General features: G+C 40.4%; 1 protein-coding gene across 2 annotated transcripts in view; it reads right to left on the bottom strand.

Annotated features, from left to right (window-relative positions):
- The window catches only part of ABCC4 (ATP binding cassette subfamily C member 4 (PEL blood group)), a 292,359-nt gene that overhangs the window by 221,792 nt on the left and 44,367 nt on the right, over positions 1 to 26,200 (bottom strand). For both annotated transcript variants that reach the window (XM_058276501.1, XM_058276502.1), the window contains exons 2-3: positions 5,521 to 5,631; positions 2,276 to 2,396 (exon numbers count right to left, since the gene is read on the bottom strand). In XM_058276501.1, coding sequence (XP_058132484.1) covers positions 2,276 to 2,396; positions 5,521 to 5,631 — 232 coding nt within the window. The remainder of the gene's footprint in view (positions 1 to 2,275; positions 2,397 to 5,520; positions 5,632 to 26,200) is intronic.

Below are 26,200 nucleotides of genomic sequence, written 5' to 3'. Positions count from 1 at the left end.
TACAGAAAGTCCAATAGAAGAACTCTCAGGGAATCAGCCCTTAGCAAAGGCGCAAACTTCACTACAGAATTCAGGGTTTTCTGTTTGTTTACTCACTGCCCATTGGCTGAGTTCCCAAGTGAAGGCTCATTCAAGCATTTCCAACCCTCAGCTTCCTACAGCCTCCACTGGACCAGAGGCCATCAGAGCAAAAGTGAACTCAGACAAGGCTGAGTTACTGGAGAAAGCTGGGAGTCAACTCTCGGCTCATTTGCTAAGGGTCCTGGGAATAGGACCTAAATAAACCCTGCCTCTCCCCCCATATTAAGGAGGAACAGATCACCAGCTCCCTGAATTCCACCAGCAGGCAGCCAGCCTTCTGTCTCAAAGAAAAAGCCCCTGAAGTGATGCAGGGGAAGCAGCCGCTGTCATCGTGTGGTTCATTGAGAAGCTCCACGGCTCCTCCTTTGCACCCTGCAGGCTCAGAGCAGGTGAAGGCTTGCTTCAGTCTCCATTTACTCCCATAGAGGTGAGCACAGGGGACAGGTGGGATGGACCGGGGACTGGCTGGCTTGCTGTTAATTAGTATTTGCCTGCAACAGCACTGTGTTCACCGTTACCCTAGTGCTGGCTTGTTGGAGCATTGCAACCATTCTTCAATTCTCATAGGACAGAGGTTATCACTGTTTTGAATTCCCAACCTCCAAAGCCTCACCCTTGGACTGGAATTGCTCTGCCTGTTCCTGCTTGTGCTGCCACAGGTATCAGGGAAGGCCCTGCTTTTGATTTGGTTAGGTAATAGCTAGAGGAATTAAAAAGGGGCCACAGTGACACCAGGTTGCCACCTTGAATAACTGGCATCCATGAAGAAATACCACCACAGGGGACACCTGTGCACAGATCTACGACAAACTGGGACAGCCTCAGAGACTCCTCCACCCTCTCCTACCCACTGGCTTGCATCTCCAACCTGCCACTTCACAAGGCCACAGCAGTATCCAGGGGGTGGATATTCACAAAGGTGGCACTGTAAACTATATCCCTATCCCCACCACTTGGCAAACTAGCCAATGCAACTTGTCATCAGTGAGAACTTCAATCTTCCAGTACAGTCCAGTGACCTGTTGGTGTTCTGCAGTTTTGTAGGACAAAGCTCACCTACCTATCTACCCAGACCCACACTGCCCGTCAACACAAACAGAGCCTTTTAAAGATGAGCTATGCCTCACACATACAAAACAGGTGGTCCACCCATCTTACCTGCCAGCAAAATGCACTGATGATACTTCACTGCCCTTCTGCATCTAAAAAAACCCTGTTGTAGCAGTTGCAACTTCTATCTCTACTGCTCCCATGCATTCGCAGAAAACCCAACGTACCAGTGATTGAGCAGTACTAAGATACCATGGAGAGTACAAGCCACCCAGGTGGATTTTCACCATCTCTCCCAGTAGACTGCTGCCATGTTGAAGGACTGGTCAATGACCTCATGGCTTTCTGCCTTTAGTTTTTAATTGTATGTCCACTTTTACACTCTCTGCGATGCTAGACCTTCCAGACCCCATCTTGCAACCAGCAATCCACCCCAACAACCAGGATAAGAAACCAGAATGGGTGCTGCATGAAACCTGAAATTCAGAGTGAAGCGAGCACCTCTTCTACAGAGAGGGCTCTGACTCAGTACACACCCCTGGAAAGGGTGCAGCCAGGAGCTCCAGCCACCTTTCACCTCTGACATACCACAGCCAGCCCAGGCTAAGTGCTCCAGCTTCTGTTTCCCTGGGAGGAGAGATATGACAGTACCTTCTTGGAAAAGCATTTACCAGAGCTGATGTTATCAAGCTAACAACTATTTATTGAGTACCTGTAAATGTCATATTATTCTGGGCTCTGGTCCAAATATACTGTACACATACTCCTTGATGTTATAGGACATCGGTTCATTCCAGGATTACTCTTAGCATTTACAACATTTACTGAGCACCAACAATGCCCGAACATGGTATAAAATTCCTTGTCTTTCAGTGCTATCCTTTCATGACATGACTTTTAACTGGTTAAAAATAATAATCCTTCTGAGCTTTAGTCATCAGACCATAGTACTCACCTGCTCTAAAAATAAATACAACTGTTTGGATTATATCAAGCTTCCTAGACATGTTCTTTCCTTAGACCTTAAACTACTTTTAAAACCTGTTTGACCTCCTCTCACTGACCATTTCACTACTAATTCTAACCAGCACTTTTACTGCATGTTTAAGTAAAAAACCAAGTCAGTGTATGTAAAAGCTTTTACCTCAATTAATGTAAAAATTCCCAAAACTAAATAAGATTTCCAATAACATTTTATGATTGCTTTCGTTAAAGAAGGCTTCTGTGCATCTTTCTCGGCTCTTAAAACTTCTTTATCCCAGTACCTACAATGAAAAACAGAGCACAGTAAGAAAAGGAAAAACCAATTATCATATTTATTTGGAAGAGTAAGGGACCCCAAATAGCCAAAAATGTCTTAAAAAATGAAGAACAAAGTTGGAGGACTCTCATTTCCTGACTTTAGCTACAGTGGTTTAAAAAAATTTTTCATTTAAAAATTTTAAAAACTAGCATGGTAGTGGTATAAAGATAGACAGATTGACCAATGGGATCAAATAGAGAACTCAGTAATAGACCTCCACATCTGTTTTTGACAAGGCTGTCAAGCCCTCCCAGGTGGGCGAGAAGAGTCTGTTCAACAAATGGTACTGGGAGAACAGGATGTCCATATCCAAAAGAAAGAAAGAAGGCATCTATCTCATGCCCTGTACAAAAACTAACTAAAAATGGATCAAGGACCTAAATATAAAAGCTACAACCATAAAGCTCCCAGAAGAAAATGCAGGAAAACATCTTCAAGATCTTTTAATAGGAGTAGTTTCTTTTCTTTTTTTTTTTTTTTATTTTATTGACTTTGTAATAATATTACATTAAAAATATATATGTGAGGTCCCATTCAACCCCACCCCCCCACCCCATCTCTCCCCGCCCCCCCCAGCAACACTCCCTCCCATCATCATGACACATCCATTGGATTTGGTAAGTACATCTTTGGGCACCTCTGCACCTCATAGTCAATGGTCCACATCATGGCCCATACTCTCCCCCATTCCATCCAGTGGGCCCTGTGAGGATATACAATGTCCGGTGATTGCCTCTGAAGCACCATCCAGGGCAGCTCCATATCCCAAAGATAGTTTCTTAAACCTTATACCCAACATACAAGCAAAATGGAACCTCCTCAAAATTAAACTTTTGTTCTTCAAAAGACTGTCAAGAAAGTAAAAAGGCAGCCTATTCAATGGGAGAAAATATTTGGGGTGAAAACCATATATTCGATAAGGGTTTAATATCCATGTTATAAAAAAGAGATCATACAACTCAATAATAAAAAGACAAGCAACCCAATTTTAAAATGGGCAAAAGACTTGAGCAGACATTTCTCCAAAGAGGAATACAAATTGCCAAAAAGCACACAAAAAAATGCTCATCATCACCAGCTATTAGGGAAATGCAGATCAAAACATAATGAGATACCATTTCATACCTTAGAGAACAGCCATTATTAAAAAACAAAACAAAAAACAACAGAAAACTACAAAGAAAACTACTAGAAAGGATGTGAAGAAACGAGAACACTCCTTCACTGTTGGTAGGAATATAGAATGTGCAGCCTCTGTGGAAGACAGTCTAGCAGAACCTCAAGAAGCAGAATATAGACCTGTCATGTGACCCAGCAATACCATTACTAGGAATATATTCAGAAAAACTGAAAGCAAGGACATGAACTGACATTTGCACACCGATGTTCATAGCAACATTATTCACAATTGCTAAAATACGGAACCAGCCCAAGTGTCAACCAACCAATGAATGCATAAACAAAATGTGGTATATACACACAATGGAATACTATTCAGCTGTAAGAAGAAATAAAATCAGGATGCATATGATGACATGTAGGAACCTAGAGGATATTATGTTGAGTGAAATAACGTAGACACAAAAGGACAAATATAGTATGGTCTCACTAATATGAAATACAATGAATAAACTCATGGAGATAAACTCTAGGATATAGGTTACTAGGAGATCAAATGTGGGCTAAGAATGGAAGCTAGTGCTTAATATATGCAGCATCATTAATAAGGTTAATTATAAAAATGTGGAAATGAATAGAGTTGAGAGTGACACATTATAATGAGTATGTTACTGATTTATAAATGTGATTGTCGATGAAAGGGGTAGTTTATGAACATAAATGTCGATTGAAAGGAAACTAAAGAATAATCTAGGGAATGTGTAACAGTGATTTCAGTAGTAAATGAAGATTGTGGTTAATAGTATAAATATAAGAATGTTATTTTACAAAGTTCTAAGAAAATGGTTAATAGTAACATTGTAAGATTTGGCAGCAATGGCAAGAAGATATTATTTCAAAACTAAGGGACAAGTATAGGGATTTTTCCTTTTAGAGTAATGAAAGCATTTAAAATTGACTGTGGTCATAAAAGCAAACTCTATGAGGAAAATGAGAGCCACTGTACATTTTGAATGGATTACACAAAGCATGGGACTATATAACACAGAGAATCCAGTGGATGATGGACTGTGGTTAACAGGACTAATACAAAAACATTTTCTCCTGAACAATAATAAAAATATATATACTAATATAGGGTGTCAATCATTGGATGGGTTGGGGGAAAAATACACCAAATATAAGATATGGGCTATGTTAGTAGCAATACTTTGACAATGCTCTTTTCTAGTTTGAAACAAATGTTTCACAACAATGCAATGATTTGGAGTTAGGGTGATTGATGGGAGCACTGTATGATGATATGCATGTTTGTTTTGTAAATTCACAGATTTTTGCTATGTACGTATGTGTGTATGTTCATGTATGAATTACATGCTTCAATATAATTTTATTTAAAAAAAGAAAGAGGAAACAAAAAAACAAGGCATAGTAAAGAATACCAGACCCTGCCATATGACAAAACTGGAGAGGTGGCAGAGGGAAAGGTAAGGGTTTATGACAGGGCTGTCCCCTGAGGGCTGGATAATTGTTCCCAGGGCTCCTGAAGGACATGTGGTCTGGAATCTGAAGCACCAGAAAAACAGGCCTTGAATGGAAAGTGGCCAGGCTTCAGTCCATGCCAAGCTTTGCTGGATTTAGAGCACCATTTAGTAGCCCAAAAAGGCAAACCAGCCAGACAACCTTCCACAGTGATACCATCTCCCTACCAACAGATCTCTGCATCTGGGTTTTAGCTGCTGGCTCTCGCAACTTTATGAAAGGACAGGAAATACATGTTTTCCCCAGCCACCAAAGTAGTCTAAGGCCTGGGGATGGCCTAAGAGGAAGTAAATATGGAAAGTTAGTGGAAGGGGCCCAAGGAAGACAAGAGACCCAGGAAGGAAAAAAACATTCCAAACCCTTAACTACACACTGAGAGAAATTCCCATTCTTCCTTACCCTTCTCTTTATTATCCCTTGCTTACCCTTGCAACTCTTCTCCAAGATGCTTTGAGCGATCTGCAGGAAGCACTGAATACATATCATCTTCTTCTAATCTCCGTTTATGGCCAATTTTAAACAAAGGGTTTAGCCACCTGTTAAAAATTAAGAGAAAACAGGAAGTGACATATATCCAAAATAATACATTTGTGCCTAATTAGAATCCTACCTTCACAGATTTTTAAATCTATACTTGAAACATAGAGAGATAAAGAAATCAGATATATATGTCCTCACACACATACACACACACACACACCCTCTAGCTCTATCCAATGAGAAGGTCTAGAAGCGATGGCATTCCAAATACCCAGATCCTGGTTTCTTAATAACCCTCCCTGAAGAAGAACCAGGTCTACTTGAAGAAACAGCTGATTCCAAGGAAGGAGCAGAGAAAGTCCAAGAGAGGCCTGGGCAAACTCTCATAAAATAAGAAAGCACTCAGTCAGGAGAAAGTGTCCAAAGGAAACAGAAGCCAGTTTCAAGGGACTCCCATTATAAAATCTGGGATAATTTCAGCATCAAAATAAATAATGATCATAAAGAATCATAACCAATTGAATATTAAAAATCCATGAATCCTTGCTGCTGTATAAATGGGGGAGGAAGTAAAGTTCTTACATTCTAAAATGCTTACAAATAAAAAAGAAATGATGGAGTTAGAAAATGATCAGGGGAAACGGACTTGGCCCAGTGGTTAGTGTGTCCGTCTACCACATGGGAGGTCCACGGTTCAAACCCCGGGCCTCCTTGATCCGTGTGGAGCTGGCCCATGCGCAGTGCTGATGTGCGCAAGGAATGCCGTGCTACGCAGGGGTGTCACCCGCGTAGGGGAGCCCCACGGGCAAGGAGTGCACCCGTAAGGAGAGCCACCCAGCGCGAAAGAAAGTGCAGCCTGCCCAGGAATGGCGCCACCCCCATGGAGAGCTGACGCAACAAGATGACGCAACAAAAAGAGAGACAGATTCCCGTGCCACTGACAACACAACAGAAGCAGACAAAGAAACAGGATGCAGCAAATAGACACAGAGAACAGACAACCGGGGTGGGGGAGGTGGGGGAAGAGAAATAAATAAAATCTTAAAAAAAAAAAAAAAGAAAATGATCAGTGGGAGAAAGTTTGATGATGAACAGCATATTTATATAACCTCAAATCTTCCTCTACTTATTTATAAAACAAAAAATCTATGTACTATTTTTCACAGAGGACAAAAAAAAACTATTCAAATATTTTGGAATTTCTTTTACTAAAAAATAAAAACTGTCATTTTCCATTAGAAAGTAGTTAAATGATAATTAACGTGAGCAATAGCCCAAAGGTAAACACCACTTACTGATTTTCCCAGAGTAAAGAAATTCCCAAGACCAGACACTAACCCATGAAACAGAGACTGTGTTTTCTCCATTACTACTTCAGTCCTTGCATAATATGAGCACAGAGGAGGTGCTCAAGAAGCAGTAGTTGAATAAATGAATGACTATGAATAATTAGGGAAATAATAACTGAGACTGAGCTTCAGGTTTTGCTAATACTGGTAGCTTGGTATCTCTAAAGAACCCTGTCCAGGGGTCTCTGCATTCCTTCCCTTCACTTCTAGCCTGGCATCTCCATGACTATATTTTTCTCTGTTTCTTTTTTTCAACAGCTTTTTTTATATAAAATTCATACACCATGCAATTCACCCTTCTAAAATGCATAATTCAATGGTTTTTAATATTTTTACAGATATGTGCAACCATCATCACAGTCAATTTTAGGACATTATCATCACCAGACCCTTTAGCTAGAGTCCCCAGCCCTAAGCAACAACTAACCAACTTTCTGTCTCTACAGATTTGCCTATTCTGGATATTTCATATGAATGGAATCATATAATGTGTGGTCTTTTGTGACTCATTTCTTTCACTTAAAATGTTTTCAAAGTATATCCATGTTTTAGCACATGTTAATACTTCATTCTTTGTTATAGCTGAATATTCCACTGGATGGATATACACATTGTTTTATCCATTCATCAGCTGATGGACATTTGTTTCCACCTTTTGGCTACTATGAACAATGCTACTATAAACATTCATGTGCAGGTTTCTGAGTAGACATATGTTTCCATTTCTCTTGGTATATGCTTAGGACTGGAATTGCTGGGTCACATGGTTGATAGAACTGCCATACTGTTCTCCAAAGTAGAAGTTCCCACCACCAATAAATGACGGTTCCAATTTCTTCATAACCTTGTCAGCACTTATTATCTGACTTTTTTATTCTAGTGATCCTAGCAGGTGCAAAGCAGTACCTCACTATGGTTTTGATTTGCATTTTCTTGATGTCTTATGATGTAGAGCATATTTTCATGTGCTTATTGGACATTTGTATATCTTCCCTGGAGAAATGTCTATTCAGATTCCTTGCCCATTTTAAAATTGTTGTCTTTTTGTTACTGAGTTATAAGAATTATTTATATATTCTGAATACAAGTCCCTTATCAGATATACGCTTAGTAAATATTTTTTCCCATTCTGCATGTTGTCTTTTCACCTCTGTAACTTTTTGCCAGTCACTTGATCTCACTAGGGTTCAATTTCCTTCCAAATAAAAATATAAATCTGTGAGCTTTACCACCAAACAGATTTGAAAACCTCTTGGACCATTTGTTTTAAGAGTTATCCCCTGCATAAAATGCTCAATCACTTAGCATTGAAATTTCCATAGATGATGATAACCTGCACTGAAAAGTCCTCTTTAAAATTCTGCTTGAAAATGCCTCAGATAGAAATCCTCCTACATTACAGTCTGGACTCTGCCACTTTCTGGTTGTGTGACCTTGAACTAGCCACTGAATCTCTGTCTTAGTATTCAGCCTTGGGAAAATGGGGAGAGTATTGAATAAACAGCCATTTTCGCAAGCTATCTCTCAGAAATTTTCTAACAACTTTGATAGATAAATTACTCCAGTAAGCAAATGTCTTTCATCTTGGCTCTCTCACTACGCTTCATCCTTAATAGGCATGTTTTATAAGGGGACTATCTAGAAAGTCCTTTCTGGAGGTGGAGCTTTTCTCAGTCGTTTCTGGCTGAAGTTAAAGGATGGGCTTTCAGTCACTCCAAGGGGCAGGGTGTAAGGACCCATTCCATCCAGCTTACACATCAGAACTCAGGGACCCCAAGAGTCAATCTGATGGCACAGTGGTTTGAACCACAAACTTCCAGGCTCCCAACTTGGAAATATGCACTGCAGGGGTATCCAAGTTCAATTCAGGATCCCAGAAAAACCCATTCCCCCCGCCCGTCCACCCTAGCAATTCTGATTCACCCATGAAAAGAGGAACCAATCAGTCACCTCTTTCTCCCCATCTCCCCCAAGAATTTTCCAGACTACTATGACCCAACCAGCCCAGACTATGCTTATGTAGGTTTCTTAAGTGATATTTGCATATTTGACCCAGCAGAACATCATACAGCATTTTCCAGCAAGTACTTCTGAATTCAATTCATTGGTGTTTTTTTAGATAAAGGGTTTTTTGAATCAGGGAATAAAACAAGCTTGGGGGGGAGTGGATGTGGTTCAACAGATAGAGTGTCCACCTACAATATGGGAGGTCCAGGGTTAGAACCCAGGGCTTCCTGGTCCATGTTGTGAAGTGGCTTACCCGCGGAACTGCCGCACACTAGAAGTGCCATGACACACGGGTGTCCCCTGCATAGGGGGGCCCCACGCGCAAGGAGTGCTCCCCGCACTGAGCTGCCCCATGTGAAAAAGCGCAGCCCACCCAGGAGTGGCGCCGCACACACACAGAGCTGGCACAGCAAGATGACACAACAAAAAGAAACACAGATTCCCGGTGCCACTGAGAACTCAAGCAGACACAGAAGAACACACAGAGAATGGACACAGAGAACAGACAAGTTGGGCGGGGGTGGCGGGAGAAAGAAATAAAATAAATCTTAAAAAAAAAAAAAGAACAAGCTTGTGGAAAAAAGTTAAAGAACAGAGAATCAATAGCTGTTAACAAGCTAAATACTTATTTGCATTATATTCAGGAATATTACAATGAAGAATGCAACCAATAAAGTATTTGAAGTCAGAATAGACTTAAGCCTTTAATGGAGGGTGACACAGATTTTTTTTCCCAAGAGAAAATGCCTTTTATTTTGTCTCACCAAGTAAGAGGCTAAAAACAAGGGACGCATACACCAGATGCATAGCGCCAAGACTCCTGAGGTAGCAAGGAACAGGTGTCAGACAGGTGTCTTCCAACCAGCCCTCAGACATATCCAATTGTTTTGACAAATGCAGTCATTTCAACAGCAGGGCCATTCAAAACCACCTAATTCATGAACCCTCCTAGTGCCTCTAGCTGCCCAAATCTCAAAAAGCCAGGCATATGGATACCAACAAGGACTGACTGTTTTATTCCACTTGATGACAGAAGACTAAATTATCTTTCACCACCTTTGTAAGAAATCATACATGGAGACCTGAGACAAGTGGGACTCTAATTCAAATTTATCCCAGATGGAGTTTAGTCAACAATTCCTTTCGGCAATTCTACTGCCAAAAGAGCCACCCCTCAACCCAGATCTGCCCCAACATTCCTTCTCCCCACGGCGTCGGTCTCTCTTTCTCCCCCTCTAACGTTCAGCACAGCAGTAGGATCTCTTCCTTGTTGCACCATGTACTCCTTGAGCGCAGTGGTACTCACAATCTGCTTTGAATCCCCATGAACACACACAGTATACAGAACTAGTTACATGGCAGAAAATAAATGTTCATAGGATGAATGAAGGAGTACATGATTGAATAAGACAGTCACCTAGGTGACTTTGAACAATGATCTAGAGTACAACTCAAGACAAACTCAATAAAAGGCAGTCAAGCTCTATTCCAAGTGCAGGAAATCTTCAGCTCAAGGGATAGTAAAGAGGTACCCTGAGAAGATATTCTCCAATACAGTACAGCACCATTTCCAAAAGGCAGGAAAGGCTCTCTTAGACAAGAGTTATTAGAGAATTGTGGTATTTCATTTATTGTTATTTATTTTCTCTTCCGTTTTTCAATAATTTCAGAAGTTCTGAATAGTTTTTTCTTAATGTGGTATAATAGAGAAAACAAACGATAAGGATTCCAGTGTCCTGAAATACAGTCTTAGTTCCCCCTCTGTTATCCTGACCAAAGCAATCAATTTTATAGACTTCAGTTTCCTCATTTATACAAGCAGAGGAGAGAATAAAAGCAAACTCATCTATCAGCCAATAAATCCCCTCTCTTCTTCCTTTCCTCTCTCTCTCTTTTTCATTCCAGTTCTCTTTTTGAGCCCTCTTAGTCTCCCTAACGCCTCTGTGGCTCCTTCAATCCCCCCCCCCCCCCCTTCTCCTGACTTTTCTGCACAAGTGGCCAAGTTGGAAATAAAATATTATCTAATTATTTGATACTTATTGAGTCACGATTTTCTTTATCATGGACAAGTTAATATTTAAATTTCTCTCAGAAATCAAGCATAATAAAACCTTTTAAGTATTCACTTGAATGCCCCTAAAATTACATTCTCTAAAAGAAAAGTTTCCCCACCTTTACTATAAGTAGCACTAAAAGAACATATTTGGGAGGGAAAATCATTTTTGTTCTATAATTATTGAATTTAACGATGGAAATATGGCATGCATTAGGCAAAAGAGAACAGTTTTGTAATCAAAAAAGGCTGCTCAGGACTAGATATGTAGATGCAAGAGTCACCTCATCCCCAAAGTAGGTAAGGGGGCCGGGAAAGCAGAGAGAAGAATTAAGGGCACACTGGGATGGAAAACCTCCACTACAGCCCGCTAAAGGAGTTTGCTCATATTTCCTGGTGTTACACATCTGAACAGATGACAGACATTCCTAACAAATAGAGGGACTTCAACTAGAAATTGCCTTAAGGCTTCCTTCTAAGTAAAAAACTCCATGAACTTGTATCTATTTGGAAACCACAAAGGAGAAAGAGAACAACGTTCTGGTGCCAGAAATCCAAACACCTACCGTTCAATTTCTTGAACAGTATCTGCAGGCTCACACCACCCCAAACTCTAAACTCTCAACCTCTCTGTTGTTAAATCCTAATGTAACTATACGGTCTTTTCTTTCTCATTCAACTTTCATTGTTCTTCCTCACTTTCCTGCATGTCCAAGGAAAATGTCAATCGAGAATATCTTTACAACTCTCTTAACCTCCACAAGTAGAAATGTTAGCACGCAGCTATTTCCTCTCCCCATTCTATCTTTGAAATGGTTCCACTGAAAAGAAATGGTGTTTTTTTGTAGTTTCTTGCTTCCATCTTCCAAGATAAGTCTCCTTATAAATATAGCAATTGAAATGTTAAGTGTCACTCCCTCATGCTGGCCTCTTCTGCTTGTAAGCATCCTATGCCAATGAACTAGTCTCATTAAATGCAAGCCAGGCAATATATCATAAGAAATACAAGAAAAATATGTACATAGGAATCCAATTTATATTCAGAAAACTAAGATATGAACTTTTAACTTCTGGGAAGATACCATCGAAGTAGGTAGGTTGGGATCAACTCTCTTAAAAAAATGGAGGAAGGGCAAAATGCTATCCGAGGGAGGAGCTGTGGCTATCTGCTGACCAGAAGAGTGCTGCGCATCATCGAGGAGGGAGAGGCACAGAGAGACAAAGAGGAAAAATGAAAACCATGAGATACTCACACCTGTGGCTAGGAACAGCACATACACACCACCCTGAAGGCGAAGAGCCTCAGTAAAACCCCTGGCCCTCTGCAGCCAACAGAATGGGGAAAGAACGTTCTCTTCCCTGGGAGAAACGGGATCTGGCGGAGGGCAGAGAATGGTTTCTCTTCAGTGAGTTGGGCCAACAGAGCACCCTTTGAATCACAAAAGAGACCCCGCTAGGCAGGGGACACCCCTGCGTGGCACAGCACTCCTTGCGTGCATCAGCACTGCACATGGGCCAGCTCCACACAGGTCAAGGAGGCCTGGGGTTTGAAACTCCCATGTGCTAGGCAGACACCCTATCCATTGGGCCAAGTCCATTTCCCATGTTTATGTTTTTATTCCTTATTTTATTTGCTAAAACAAGGTGCCTTTCCTGTAGGAGAGGCTGCAGGGTGAATGACAGATGAACACCAGCAACCTGAAATGGTTTCTAGGGACCTGAGAAGGAGGCCTATTTTTCCTGGGTTGCTTTTTTGTTTGTTGTTTTTAACTTTCTTTCCTTTTTCAGTTTTCCTTATTTTTCTTTTTAATTTCCTTGTTTCTTTTCTTTCCTTCATTTTTCCCTCTTCTATTGCTTTTCTTGTTTGGTCTTTTTTCTTCCTCTTCTTCTTCTTCTCATCTCATCTCTCCAGTCTTTTATTTTATTCCATTTTTTTTTTTTGTTTCTTTTTTTTAATTCTACCTTTTTTATTCTTATTCTCTATATTTTTATGATTTTTCACTCTTATGACTCATTTATTTTCCTGAATCTTTAATGGTTCCTTTTCTGTCTTTTTTTTTAATTATTATATTTTTTTCTCTAATCTCTTTCATTTTCTATGGTCTTAATATTTTTTCAAGAAAACATAGACAACTACAAGCATATATAATAAGTGGAACAAAGTGTCAAAAAGGAAGCTTAATATAAAACAAAACATATTAAAACCCTAGAGGAGAAGGAGAAGCTAACCATCTGAATACGCCTATCAAGATAAACAGATGCCTAGACACCAACAAAAATGTACAAGCCATAATAAAAAAAAAAGGAAGACATGGCTCAGTCTAATGAACAAACTAAGAAACAGGAGGAGATGCAGAACTTGGAACAACTAATCAAGGATGTCCAAACAAACATCATAAACCAACTTAATGAAGAGAAGAAAGAGACAAAGGATATTAAGATTAAGGATATTAAGAAGACAATAGGGGCGGCAGACTTGGCCCAGTGGTTAGGGCATCCATCTACCATATGGGAGGTCCGCGGTTCAAACCCCGGGCCTCCTTCACCTGTGTGGAGCTGGCCCATGCGCAGTGCTGATGCGCCCAAGGAGTGCCGTGCCATGCAGGGGTGTCCCCGGCGTAGGGGAACCCCACGCACAAGGAGTGCACCCAGTAAGGAGAGCCGCCCAGCGCGAAAGAAAGTGCAGCCTACCCAGGAATGGCGCCACACACACAAAGAGCTGACACCACAAGATGACGCAACAAAAAGAAACACAGATCCCTGTGCCGCTGACAACAACAGAAGCGGACAATGAAGACGCAGCAAATAGACACAGAGAACAGACAACCGGCGTGGGAGGGGGGAAGGGGAGAGATAAATAAATAAATAAATCTTTAAAAAAAAAAAAGACAATTGGGGAACATACTGAAGAAACTGTAAATATACATAAAAGGATAATTGATCTGATGGTGATGAATGGTACAATGCGAGAAATCAAAAATACAGTGGAAGCATATATCACAGATTTGAACAGGCAGAGGAAATAATTACATCAAAGATAGTACATCTGAAATCAGACATAGCAGATAGATAAAAAGATAGAAAAAATCAACAAGGACTTGGGGAAGTGAATGACAACATGAAACGCACAAGCATATGCATGATAGGTATTCTACAAGGAGAAGAGAAGGGAAATAGGGCAGGATTGTTGGAGGAAATAATGGCAGAAAATTTCCTAACTCTTTTGAGGGACACAGACATACATGTCCAGGAAGTGCAACACACTCCAAACTGTATAAATTTGTTTCAAGGCCTACCCCAAAACATATACTTATTAAATTGTCAAACACTCAAGACAAAGAGAATACTGAAAGCAGCAAGAGAAAGAGATCCATTACATACAAGGGAAGCTTGATAAGATTAAGCACTGATTTCCCAACTGAAATCATGGAGGCGAGAAGGCAATGATATGACATAGTTATTGTCCTAAAAGAAAAAAACTGTCAGCCAAGAATTCTGTATCAAATATGAAGGGGAGGGAAGCAGATGTGGCTCAAGTGATAGAGCTTCCGCCTACCATATGGGAGGACATGGGTTCAATCCCTGGAGCCTCCTGGTAAAAAAGGAGCGAAAGTGTGACTGCGTGGTGAGCCAGTGCCACACAATCATCCACATGTTAGCCAGGGTCCCGCACAAGTGAGTCACATAGCAAGACGATAACACACCAAAAGAGAGACAACAGGAGAGTCAAGGTGAAGGGCAGCAGAAACCAGGAACTGAGATGGTACAGTTGAAAGAGAATCTCTCTCCCCATCAGAGGTCTCCAGGATCAAATCACAGTGAATCTTAGAGGAGGATGGGAGGAGGGGAAGGGGGAAAATAAATAAATAAATCTTTAAAAAAATAAAAAATGAAGGGGAGTTCAAAATATTCGCAGACAGGAAAGTAGATTTGGCTCACCTGATAGAGCATTTGCTTACCACATGGGAGGTCCAGGGTTCAAACCCAGGGCCTCCTGCCCTGTGTGGTGCTGGCCCATGCGCAGTGCTATTGCACACAAGGAGTGCCTTGCCACGCAGGGGTGTCCCCTGCATAGGGGAGCCCCACGAGGAGGGGTGCGCCCCGTAAGGAGAACCGCCCTGCGCAAAAAAAGTGCAGCCTGCCCAGGAGTGGCACCGCACACACGGAGAGCTGACCCAGCAAGATCATGCAACAAAAAAAGAGATGGCAGTTTCCCAGTACCACTGACAAGAATACAAGCAGACACAGAAGAAAACACAGCAAATGGACACAGAGAGCAGACAACTGGCAGGGGTGGGGGGGAAGGGGAGAGAAATAAAATAAATCTTTAAAAAGAAAATATTCACAGATAAATAGAAATTAAGAAAGTTTACCAACAAGAAATATTAAAGGGAGTTCTGCTGGTTGAAAATAAAAAAACAGGACAGAGGGCTGGAGGAGAGTGTAGAAAGGAAGATTATTAGTATGAAAAACTAAAAAGATTTTTTTTTAAATAAAAATATGACATATATAAACTTAAAGAAAATATGGCTACAGTATTGCCTTGACAGCAACAACATTGAATGTTAATGTATTAAACTCTCCAATTAAGACACTGATTGGCAGAATGGATGGAAATATGACCCATCTATATGCTGTCTACAAGAAATTTACATTAGACCCAGGGACACAAGAAAGTTGCAAGTGAATGGTTGGAAAATGACTTTATGTACAAACAATAACCAAAAAAGGATAGGAGTAGCTATACTAACATCAGACAAAATAGACTTTAAATGCAAAACTATTTTAACAGACAAAGAAGGACACTATATATTAACAAAAGGGGAAACCTACCAAGAAGAAATAATAAACATTTATACACCTAACCAGGGTGCTCCAAAATACATGACACAAGCATTGGAAAAACTAAGGGGAGAAACAGATGCATCTACAATTACGGTGGGCCTCTTCAATACATCCTTATCACCATTAGACAAAACATCTATTGACAGAGTCAATAAAGAAACAGAGACCTTGAATAATACGTTAGAGGATCTGGACCTAATAGACAAATACAGAATATTATACTCAAATACAGCAAGATATACATTCTTCTCCACTGCACATGGATTGTTCTCCAGGATAGACCACATGGTAAGTCACAGTGCAACTTTCAAAAAACTCAGAAATATTGAAATTATACAAAGTAATTTCTCTGACCACAATGGAATGAAGCTGGAAATCAACAAGGGGCAGAGAACCAGATTTGACACAAAGATATGGAAGTTAAACAACACACCCTTAGACAATCAGTTCATCGAGGAAGAAACTGCAAAAGAAATCAGTAACTACCTGGAAATGAAAGAAAATGAGAACACAACATATCAAAACCTATGGGATGCAATAAAAGCAGGGTTGAAAGGGAAATTTATAGCCATAAACACCTATATTAAAAAAGAAGGGAGGGGAAGCAGACTTGGCTCAATGGATAGAGTGTCTGCCTACCACACGGGAGGTCCGAGGTTTGAACCCCGGACCTCCTTCAACTGTGTGGAGCTGGCCTATGTGCAGTGCTGATGCGTGCAAGGAGTGCCGTGCCACACAGGAGTGCCCCCACGTAGGGGAGCCCCATGCACAAGGAGTGCGCCTCGTAAGGAGAGCCGCCCAGCGCGAAAGAAAGTGCAGCCTGCCCAAGAATGACGCCACCCACACGGAGGGCTGACACAGCGAGATGACGCAACCAAAAGAAACACAGATTCCCGTGCCGCTGACAACAACAGAAGCGGACAAAGACGACGCAGCAGCAAATAGACACAGAGAACAGAAAACCAGGGCAGGCGGGGAGGGGAGAGAAATAAATAATCTTTTTTTAAAAAAAAGAAGGGAAGCAGATATGGCACAAGCAATTGAGCTCCTGCCTATCACATGGGAGGTCCTGGGTTTGGTTCTCAGTGCTTCCTGGAGAAGGCAAGCTGGCGCAGCAGGCAGGCACAGCAAGCTGACACAAGATGATGCAACAAGAAGACACAAAGAGGAAAGACAATGAAAGACACAACAAAGCAGGGAGGTGAGGTGGCTCAAGTGACTGAGCACCTCTTTCCCACATGGGAGGTCCAAGATTTGGTTCCTGGTGCCTCCTAAAGAGAAAATGAGCAGACACAGACAGCAGAGAGCAAGTGCAAACAACAAGGGGGGGTGGGGGATAATAATCTTTAAAAAAAAAAAAAAAGAGCTAAAATCAAAGACCCATTTGGACACCTGGAGGAACCAGTAAAAGAACAAACTAATCCCAAAGCAAGCAGAATAAAGAAATAACAAAGATTAGAGCAGAGCTAAATGAAATTGAGAAATTAAAAAACACTAAAAAAATTAACAAAACAAAAGCTGGTTATGTAAGAAGATTAAACTGACAAACTCTTAGCTTGACTAACAAAGAAAAAAAAGAGGGTAGTTACAAAAGTATAAAATAAAAAATGAAGGAGGGGATATCACCACTGAACCCACAGAAATAGAGAGTACCATAAGAGGATACTTTGAAAAATTGTATGCCAACAAAATGGGTAACTTAGATGAAATGGACACATTTCTAAAACACACAAACAGCCTATGCTGACAAAAGAACAAACTGATGAACTCAACAGACCAATCACAAGTAACAAGGTTGAATTAGTCATCAAAAACCTCCTAACTAAGAAAAGCCCAGGACCAGACAGCTTCATAGGTGAATTCTACCAATCATTCCAGAAAGAGCTAATACCAATCCTGCTTAAAGGCTTCGAAAAAATAGAAAGTGGAGGGGATTTTGCCTAACTAATTTTATGATGCCAACATCACCGTAATAACAAAGCCATATAAAGACATCACAAGAAAAGAAAACTACAGACCAATCTTTCAATGAACCTGGATGCTAAAATCCTCAACAAATTGCTTGTTAATCGTATTCAACAACACATCAAACGAATTATACACCATGACCAAGTAGGTTTCATCTCTGGTATGAAAGAATGGTTCAACATAAGAAAATCAATCAATGTATTAATAATACACCACATTAAAAGATCCAAAAAAAATCACGTATCATTCCTACTGATGCAGAAAAAACTTGGCAAAATTCAGCATCCTTTCTTGATAAAAAAAAACACTTCAAAAGATATGAATGGAAGGAAACTTCCTCAACATGATAAAGGATATATATGAAAAACCCACAGCTAACATCATATTCAATGGGGAAATGCTAAAGGCTTTCCCTCTTAAGATATGGAACAAGACAAGGATACCCAATGTCACAGCTCTTATTTAACACTGTGTTACAAGTTCTTGCTCAAGCACTTAGGCAAGAAAAAAAAAAAAGATATAAAAGACATACAAAGGGAGCAGAGGCGGCTCAAGTCATTGAGCGCCTCCCTCCCCATGAGAGGTCCCAAGTTCCATTTCCAGCGCCTCCTAAAAAGAAGACAACTACACAATGAACAGGCACAGAGAGCAGACAGCAAGTGCAAACAATGGGGGGGAGGGGGAATAAATTTTTAAAAATAAATCCTTAAAGAAATAAATAAAAGGCATCTAAATTGGAAGTGAAGTAAAAATTTCACTATTTGCAGATGACATGATCCTTCAGATAAAGCCCTGAGAAATCTACAACAAAGCTTCTAGAGCTGATAAGTTCAGTGAAATGGCAGTAGAATATAAGATGAACATGCAAAATTCAGTAGCATTTCTGTACACCAATAATGAGCAATCTGAGGAGTAAATAAGAAAAAAATTCCATTTACAATAGCAACTAAAAGACTCAAACACCTAGGAATAAACCTAAATAAAGATGTAAAGGACTTGGACACAGAATATTACACAACATTGTTAAAGGAAATCAAAGACAACTTAAATAAATATAAGGATACTCTGTGTTCAAAGACTGGAAGACTAAACATCCTTAAGATGTCTATCCTAACCAAACTGCAATCACAAAAATTACAATCACAAAAATTACAAAAGCATTTCTTACTGTATTGGAAAAGCTAGTAATGAAATTTATTAGAAGGGCCAGGGGCCCCAAACAGCCAGAACATACAGAAAAAGAAAAAAGAAATTGGAGTGATCATGCTACCAGACTTTAAAGCATACTACAAACCTACAGTAGTCAAAATTGTATGGTATTGGCACAAGGCTAGGCATACTGACCAATGGAACCAAATAGAGTTGATAAATATCCTCGCATATACAGTCAACTGATATTAAGCAAGGCCACCAAGCCCACTCAACTGAGACAAAATGGCCTCTTCAACAAATGGTGCTTGGAAAACTGGATATTCATGCCAAAAGAATTAGAACAACCAACAAGATGGCAGCGGAGTAAGGAGCTCCTAGAGTCAGCTCCTGCTACTGGGCAATTAGTAAACACCCAAAGCTAAATGGAGGTAGCTAAAGCACCTGTTGGGGGATCCAGGAGGCCAAAAGAGCATCCTGCCACATCCTTGAAGGAATGGAAGGAGACTACCCATATGCAGAGAAGATTCATAAGTAGAGCACTCCACGCCCCAGAGGCTGGTGCCCATTCTCCACTGGAGGCACAAGCTACCTTAGGAGCTGTTCCATGGCTGGAATTAAAGGTTCCACTTCCCAAAAACGGGGGAGGAAGAGACGGTTGGGCACCAACTTCAGCTACTGATGAGTAAATTCAGTGGGCTAAAGTATAATCCTGAGAACAGCTAAAGTTTGAGCCTATCCGTGTCAGAAACAAGCCAGTAGCCACCATCTTAACTCCACACCTGGCACGAGGGATAGCAGGGCAGACTGAAAATCACAGTGCTAGTAGGGACCAGCTTCTTTCCATCCAGATCAGACTGCATCTCTAGCCAAGGTTCCAGTGCCACCTCCAGCAGGGAGAAGCTGGGGGACCTATGCCAGCCTCCCCGGGAAATTACCGGACAAGCCACAGAGACCAGTGATAATCCTACTTGGATGGCATGAGCTACCCCAAGAGCTATTCTGTGGCTGGAATTGGAAGCTCTATTTCCCAAAAACAGGGGAGGAAGATATGGTTGGCTGCCAATTTCAGCCACTGCTTGGTAGACTCAGCTGACTAAGATATAACCCTGGGAACAGCTGGGGTATGAATCTGTCCAAGTTGTCTAGAGGCTGGTTTAGTGGCCATTTTGACTCCGCCCCCAGCCTGAGGGAAGCCCTGCTGACCGAAAGTCAAAGTGAAGGTAGGAACTGGTTTCTTTCACCTAGATCAGCCCACAGCCCTAGACTAGGTTTCAGCCCCGCCTCTTGCAGGGAGCAGGCACCAGGGGGCCCTGCACCAGCCTATTCAGGTAACTGCAGGTACCGTTGGCTGGCACACACAGATAATCGCAAGTCTACCTGGGCAAATGCAGTCATCTTGGACCTGCACTGCATAGACTGCTGTCCACACCTGCAGCTCCATCTCCACCCCAGGCAGGGCAGAAAGGAGCATGAAGCTTCATCAGTATCTCTTGGCAATTACAGTCTAGGCCTGCACGACTTGGATTACTTCACACAACTGTGACTCTGTTTCTACCCCTGGCAAAGGAGAAAGCTGAGAGAAGCTTCATTGGTCCCTGGCACAATGAGGGCAGCCTGAGCCTCCACAGCTTATAGCACCAACTATATGCTTGCCTCCCACTGCACAATCAGCAAGGAAGAAAGGGCAGGAAGCCCTAAACTAAAGAGAAAAACTGCACCCAGAATAAATACTCTAGTAAGACAGATGCCAAGACACCAACAAAAAATTATAATCCAGACCAAGAAACAGTAAGATATGGCCCAGTTAAAGGAATAAGATAAGCTACCAGATGACATAAAGGAGTTGGGACAACTAATCATAGCTGTTCAAACAAATCTCCTTAATAAATACAATGAGATGGCTAAAGAGATTGAGGATATTAAGAACACACTGGGGGAACTGGACTTGGTCCAATGGATAGGGCATCCACCTACCACACGGGAGGTCTGCGGTTCAAACCCCGGGCCTCCTTGCCTCCTTGACCCATGTGGAGCTGGCGCATGCACAGTGCTGATGCGCGTAAGGAGTGCTGTGCCACAAATGGGTGTCCCCCACATAGGGGAGCCCCAAGCGCAAGGAGTGTGCCCCGTAAAAAGAGCCACCCAGTGCGAAAGTACAGTCTGCCCAAGAATGGCACCGCACACACGGAGAGCTGATCCAGCAAGATGACACAACAGAAGGAGACAGATTCCTGTGCCGCTGATAAGGATAGAAGTGGTCACAGAAGAACACATAGCAAATGGACACAGAGAGCAGACAACTGAGGTGGGGGAGGGAAGGGGAGAGAAATAAATAAAATATAAATCTTAAAAAAAAAAAAAAAGACACTAGGTGAGCACAAAGAAGAATTTGAAAGCATACATAGAAAAACAGCAGAACTTATGGGAATGAAAGGTGCAATAAATGAAATTTTTAAAATATTGGAATCACATACTAGCAGATTTGAGGAAACAGAAGAGAGGACTGGTGAGCTTGAAGAAATGGCCTCTGAAAGTGAACATACAAAAGAACAGATGAAGAAGAATGGAAAAAATTTAAAAAGGTCTCAGAGAACTAAATGACAGCAAAAGGCGTGCAAACATACATGTCATGGGTGTCCCAGAAGGAGAAGAGAAAGAAAAAGGGGCAGAAGGAATATCTGAATAAATAACGGTAGAAAAATTCCCAACCGTATTGAAGGACATAGCTATCCATGTCCAAGAAGCACAACATACCCCCATCCAAAAAAATCTGAATAGACCAACTCTAAGATACATGTTCATCAGAATGTCAAATGCCAAAGACAAAGAGAATTCTGAGAACAGCAAGAGAAAAGCAATGCATAACATATAAGGGATACCCAATACGATTAAGTGCTGATTTCTCACCAGAAACCGTAGAGGCAAGAAGACAATGGTCTGATATATTTAAGATACTACAAGAGAAAAACTTCCAACCAAGAATCTTATATCCAGCAAGACTGCTTTCAAAAATGAGGGCGAGATTAGAATAGTCACATATAAACAGAAACTGAGAGAATTTCTAAGCAAGAAACCAGACTTTTCAGGAAATATTAAAGGGTGTGCTAGAGCCTGAAAAAGAAGACAGGAGAGGGAGGCCTGGAAGAGAATCTAGAAATGAAAATTACATCAATAAAAGTAACTAAGTGTCAAAAGAGTGGAGAAAATAAAATATGACATAAAATTTAAATAGGAATAAACTTAACCAACGATGGAAAGCATTTGTATTCGGAAAACTGCAACTCAATGTTAAAAGAAGTTTTTAAAAGTCCTAAAGAACTGGAAGAACATTCCATGCTCATGGATTAGAAGAATATCATCAAGATGTCAATACTACTAAAATTGATATACAGATTCAATGCAATCCCAATAAAAATTCCACCATTTAAAAAAAATTGGAAAACACGATCATCAAATTTATTTGGAAGGGTACTGAATATTCAGAAACATCATAAAAAAGAAAAGTAAACCCTCACCTCCAGACTTTAAATCATATTACCTACCTATTGTGGTAAAACAGCATGGTACAGGCATATAACAGTGGAAACAAACTGATGGTACAGAAACAGACCCTCACAGGTATGGTCAAGTGATTTTTGACTAGCCTGTCAAAATCACACAGCTCAGGCAGAACAATCCATTCAAAAAATGGTGCTGAAAGAACTGGGTATCCATAGCCAAAAGAAGGAAAGAGGACTCCTATCTCACACCTTATCTAAAAATTAACTCAAAATGGATCAAAAACCTAAAAATGAAATAACCAAAAAACTTCTAGAAGAAATTGTAGGAAAATATCATCAAGCCCTGGTGATAGGTGCTGGATTCTTAAAGGCGCTAAGAGGACTGAGATGGACTACTGATGTTTAATGTATATAGAAGTTATAATTAGCTTTATTGTAAAAGTGTGGAAATGTATAGAGTAGATGGTAACACATAGTAACAGCTAGTTTATAAATGGAAATGTGACTGAAAATGGTAGTCTAAGGAAGTAAATGTCAATTGACAGAATGCTAGAGAATAATCTAGGAACTGAATAGCCAATAAACCAAGAAGTGGATGAGAACTGTGGTTGATGGTATAGATGCAAGAGTGTCCTTCATAAATGCATATCACTACTGCAGTGGTGGGAATGTGGAGAAGCATGGGAAAATACACCTGGAGTGGCCTATGGACTGTGGTGAGCAGTAATAATATAATATTCTTGCATCTATGCGAAAGATGTACTGTGTTGATAATGAGGCTGTATGGAAAATGTGAGCCAAATGTACACTATGGACATGGTAACAATCAGATGATATTATCTTATCTGTAACAAATGTTCCACCACAGTGTGGTGTGTTAATGGAGGGGTGTTGTTTGGAAATTCTGCACATGTGCACGATTGTTTTATAAGTTTACAACTTCTGTTATAAAAAATATATTTAAAAAATAATAATAGGGTTGGTTGGGGGGAAAACACACTAAATAGAAGGACTATGATTAGTAGTAAGATTTTGACAATATTCTTTCATAATTTCTAACCAACATCTCACAACAATGCAAGGTGTTGGTGGAAGGTTGATATATGGGACGTCTGTATGATGTTATGCATGTTTGCTTTGTAAGTTCACAACTTTTACTACACACTTAGTGTTTATGTATGTTCATTTATAAATGACATAGACAATAATAGTAGGGTTGGTTGGGGAAAAATACTTTGGTTAGTAGTAATAGTGTGACAATGCTCTTTAATAATTACTTAAAAAGGTTTAAAAACAATATAAGTTATTGGTGGTAGGGTGAGTTGAGAGTCCTGTATGATGTTATATATGTTTGTTTTGTAAGTTTACAACTATTATTACACACTTACTGTTATGTACACAAAAAAAAGAAGAGAGAATCACCATCTCATGCCCCATAAAAAAATTAACTCAAGATGGATCAAAGACCTAAATATAAGAGCCAAGACCATAAAACTACTAGAATAGGGGCTTGAATTGAAAAAAACCCAAGGTGCCATCTTTTTTTCCCTCTGACCTCTAACTGAAATCTAGCATTCTTTCACTTACAAATGTATGTGATAAATTTCAATGGTATTCATTTCATATCACATTACAGTTGTTGTATATCTCGACAAATCACTTACACTCATCCATACTTCAAGATTACGGCACTTGTTAGACCCAACGGCAGTTGAGTGTCGTAAAACTATCTGGCACTACATTCTGAGAAGGGTCCATGGTTTTCACCTGACTAGCCAAGGAGTCCGTGGAACAAAAAAGGTTAAGAACCCCTGTCCTAGAAGATAATTTTGGGAGCATACTACAGTAGTATGAAGTGGCTTCATAAACTTTACAACCAAAAGCAACAAAAGTTAAAACAGATAAATAGAACCTCAATATTTAAAAAATTCTGCACTTCAAAGGAGTTTGTCAAGAAAGTCAAAAGACAGCCTACTAAAGCAGAGAAAATATTTAGAACATTTATCCAATATGGGCTAATATCTAGCATATATAAAGAAATCCTACACCTTGAAAATAAAAAGACAACCCATTTAAAAAATAAGAGATTTGAATAGACACTTCTCCAAAGAAGAAATACAAATGGCTAAAAGCACATGAAAAGATATTCAACATCACTATCTATTAGGGAAATGTAAATCAATCCTACAATGAGATATCATCTTATACCATTAGAATGATGGCTACCAAAAAAACAGAGAAGTAGAAGTGTTGGAGAGGATGTGGAAGAAAGGGAACATTTATCCACTGCTGGTGGGAATGTAGAATGGTGTAGCCATTGTAGAGGACAGTTTTCCATTTCCTCAAGAAGGTAACTATGGAAATGCACATGATTCAGCAATCCCACTTGTTGGTATATACCCAGAACTGAAAACCCAGGGACACGAACAGATATATGCATTCTAATGTTCACAGGGGCAATATTCACTATTGCCAAAAGTTGGAAGCAACCCAGGGGTCCATCAACAGATAAATGGATAAGCAAATTGTGGTATATACATACAATGGAATATTACTGGCTGTAAGGAAGTATACAGTATTAACATGGATATAGACAACATGGATGAATCTTGGCAATCTTATATTGAGCGAAGTAAGCCAATCATTGAAGGACAAATATTACATGACCTCACTGATACAGCGTAAGCAAAGTGAGCCAACTCAAAGAGCTAGTCTGACCTTGTTGATATGACTTAAACAAATTGAGCAGACTGAAAGGATTAGTCAGGAAGATAGGTTACCAAGAAATAGAAAGGGAGTAGAGAGTGGTGAGCTGATACTCAGCATGGGCAAAATCAGATGGAAGGGGGTGGGTGAGCAGTGAATGAAGGTGATAGTGGTGCAGTGACGAGGTTGTGTTCAAGTGTGTTGGAATGTGAGTGGAAGCATGGTGAGGGGGCTGGGTTGGACTATCCACAGAATTAGAGGGAGGGCTGGAAGAAGAAACAGGTGAACTCTAGGGATTTATAGGTCTGTGGTTAAAACTACAATGGTGGGAATGTTCTTTTGGCAAATATGGCAAGGGAGGGTTACTGGTACAGGGCATTGGCAGGGGTGGGTAGGAATAGGCAAGACGTGCACCTGGGGCAGGCTTCTATGGAGTATTAAAGTATTCATCTTGTCAAACTGTGTTATCTCAGAGGGTGGAGACCCACACAATAAACAAGAAAATATTAAACTACCATCCTGGAGAGTCCTGCTATTCTCAATAGAGGGCAAGAATCTCTTGAAAACATAACCAGTGCCTCATAAAAGAAAACAGACCAATATGTCAAGCCCTTAATATTAATGCATGTACCTATCAATGTTATTCTTCAAAAATGAAACTTAGTGATTACCATAGGTTCCAAGGGGAGGTGGAGGGGAGAAAATAATAGGTGTAACACGGGACATTTTGGGGACATTGGAATTGTCCTACATGACATTGCATTGCAATGACGGATACAGGCCAATATACATTTTGCCAAAACCTATAAAATTGTGGAGTGCAAAATGTAAACTATAATGGAAACTACAGACCATGATTAGTAGCAATGCTTTAATATGTGCTAATCAATGTACCACACTGATGAAAGATGTTGTTAATGGGAGAAAGTATAGGAAGAGGAGGGGTGGGGTATATGGGAATCCCCTATATTTTGATGTAACATTTATGTAATCTGAAGCTTATTTAAAAATTAAAAATTTAAAAAAAAAAGACATGGGCAATACC

Source organism: Dasypus novemcinctus, chromosome 15 (assembly GCF_030445035.2).
Source record: "Dasypus novemcinctus isolate mDasNov1 chromosome 15, mDasNov1.1.hap2, whole genome shotgun sequence".
NCBI classification, from domain to species: domain Eukaryota; kingdom Metazoa; phylum Chordata; class Mammalia; order Cingulata; family Dasypodidae; genus Dasypus; species Dasypus novemcinctus.
The sequence above is the reverse complement of the archived record's forward strand: the minus strand, read 5'-3'. Positions and strand labels throughout refer to the sequence as shown.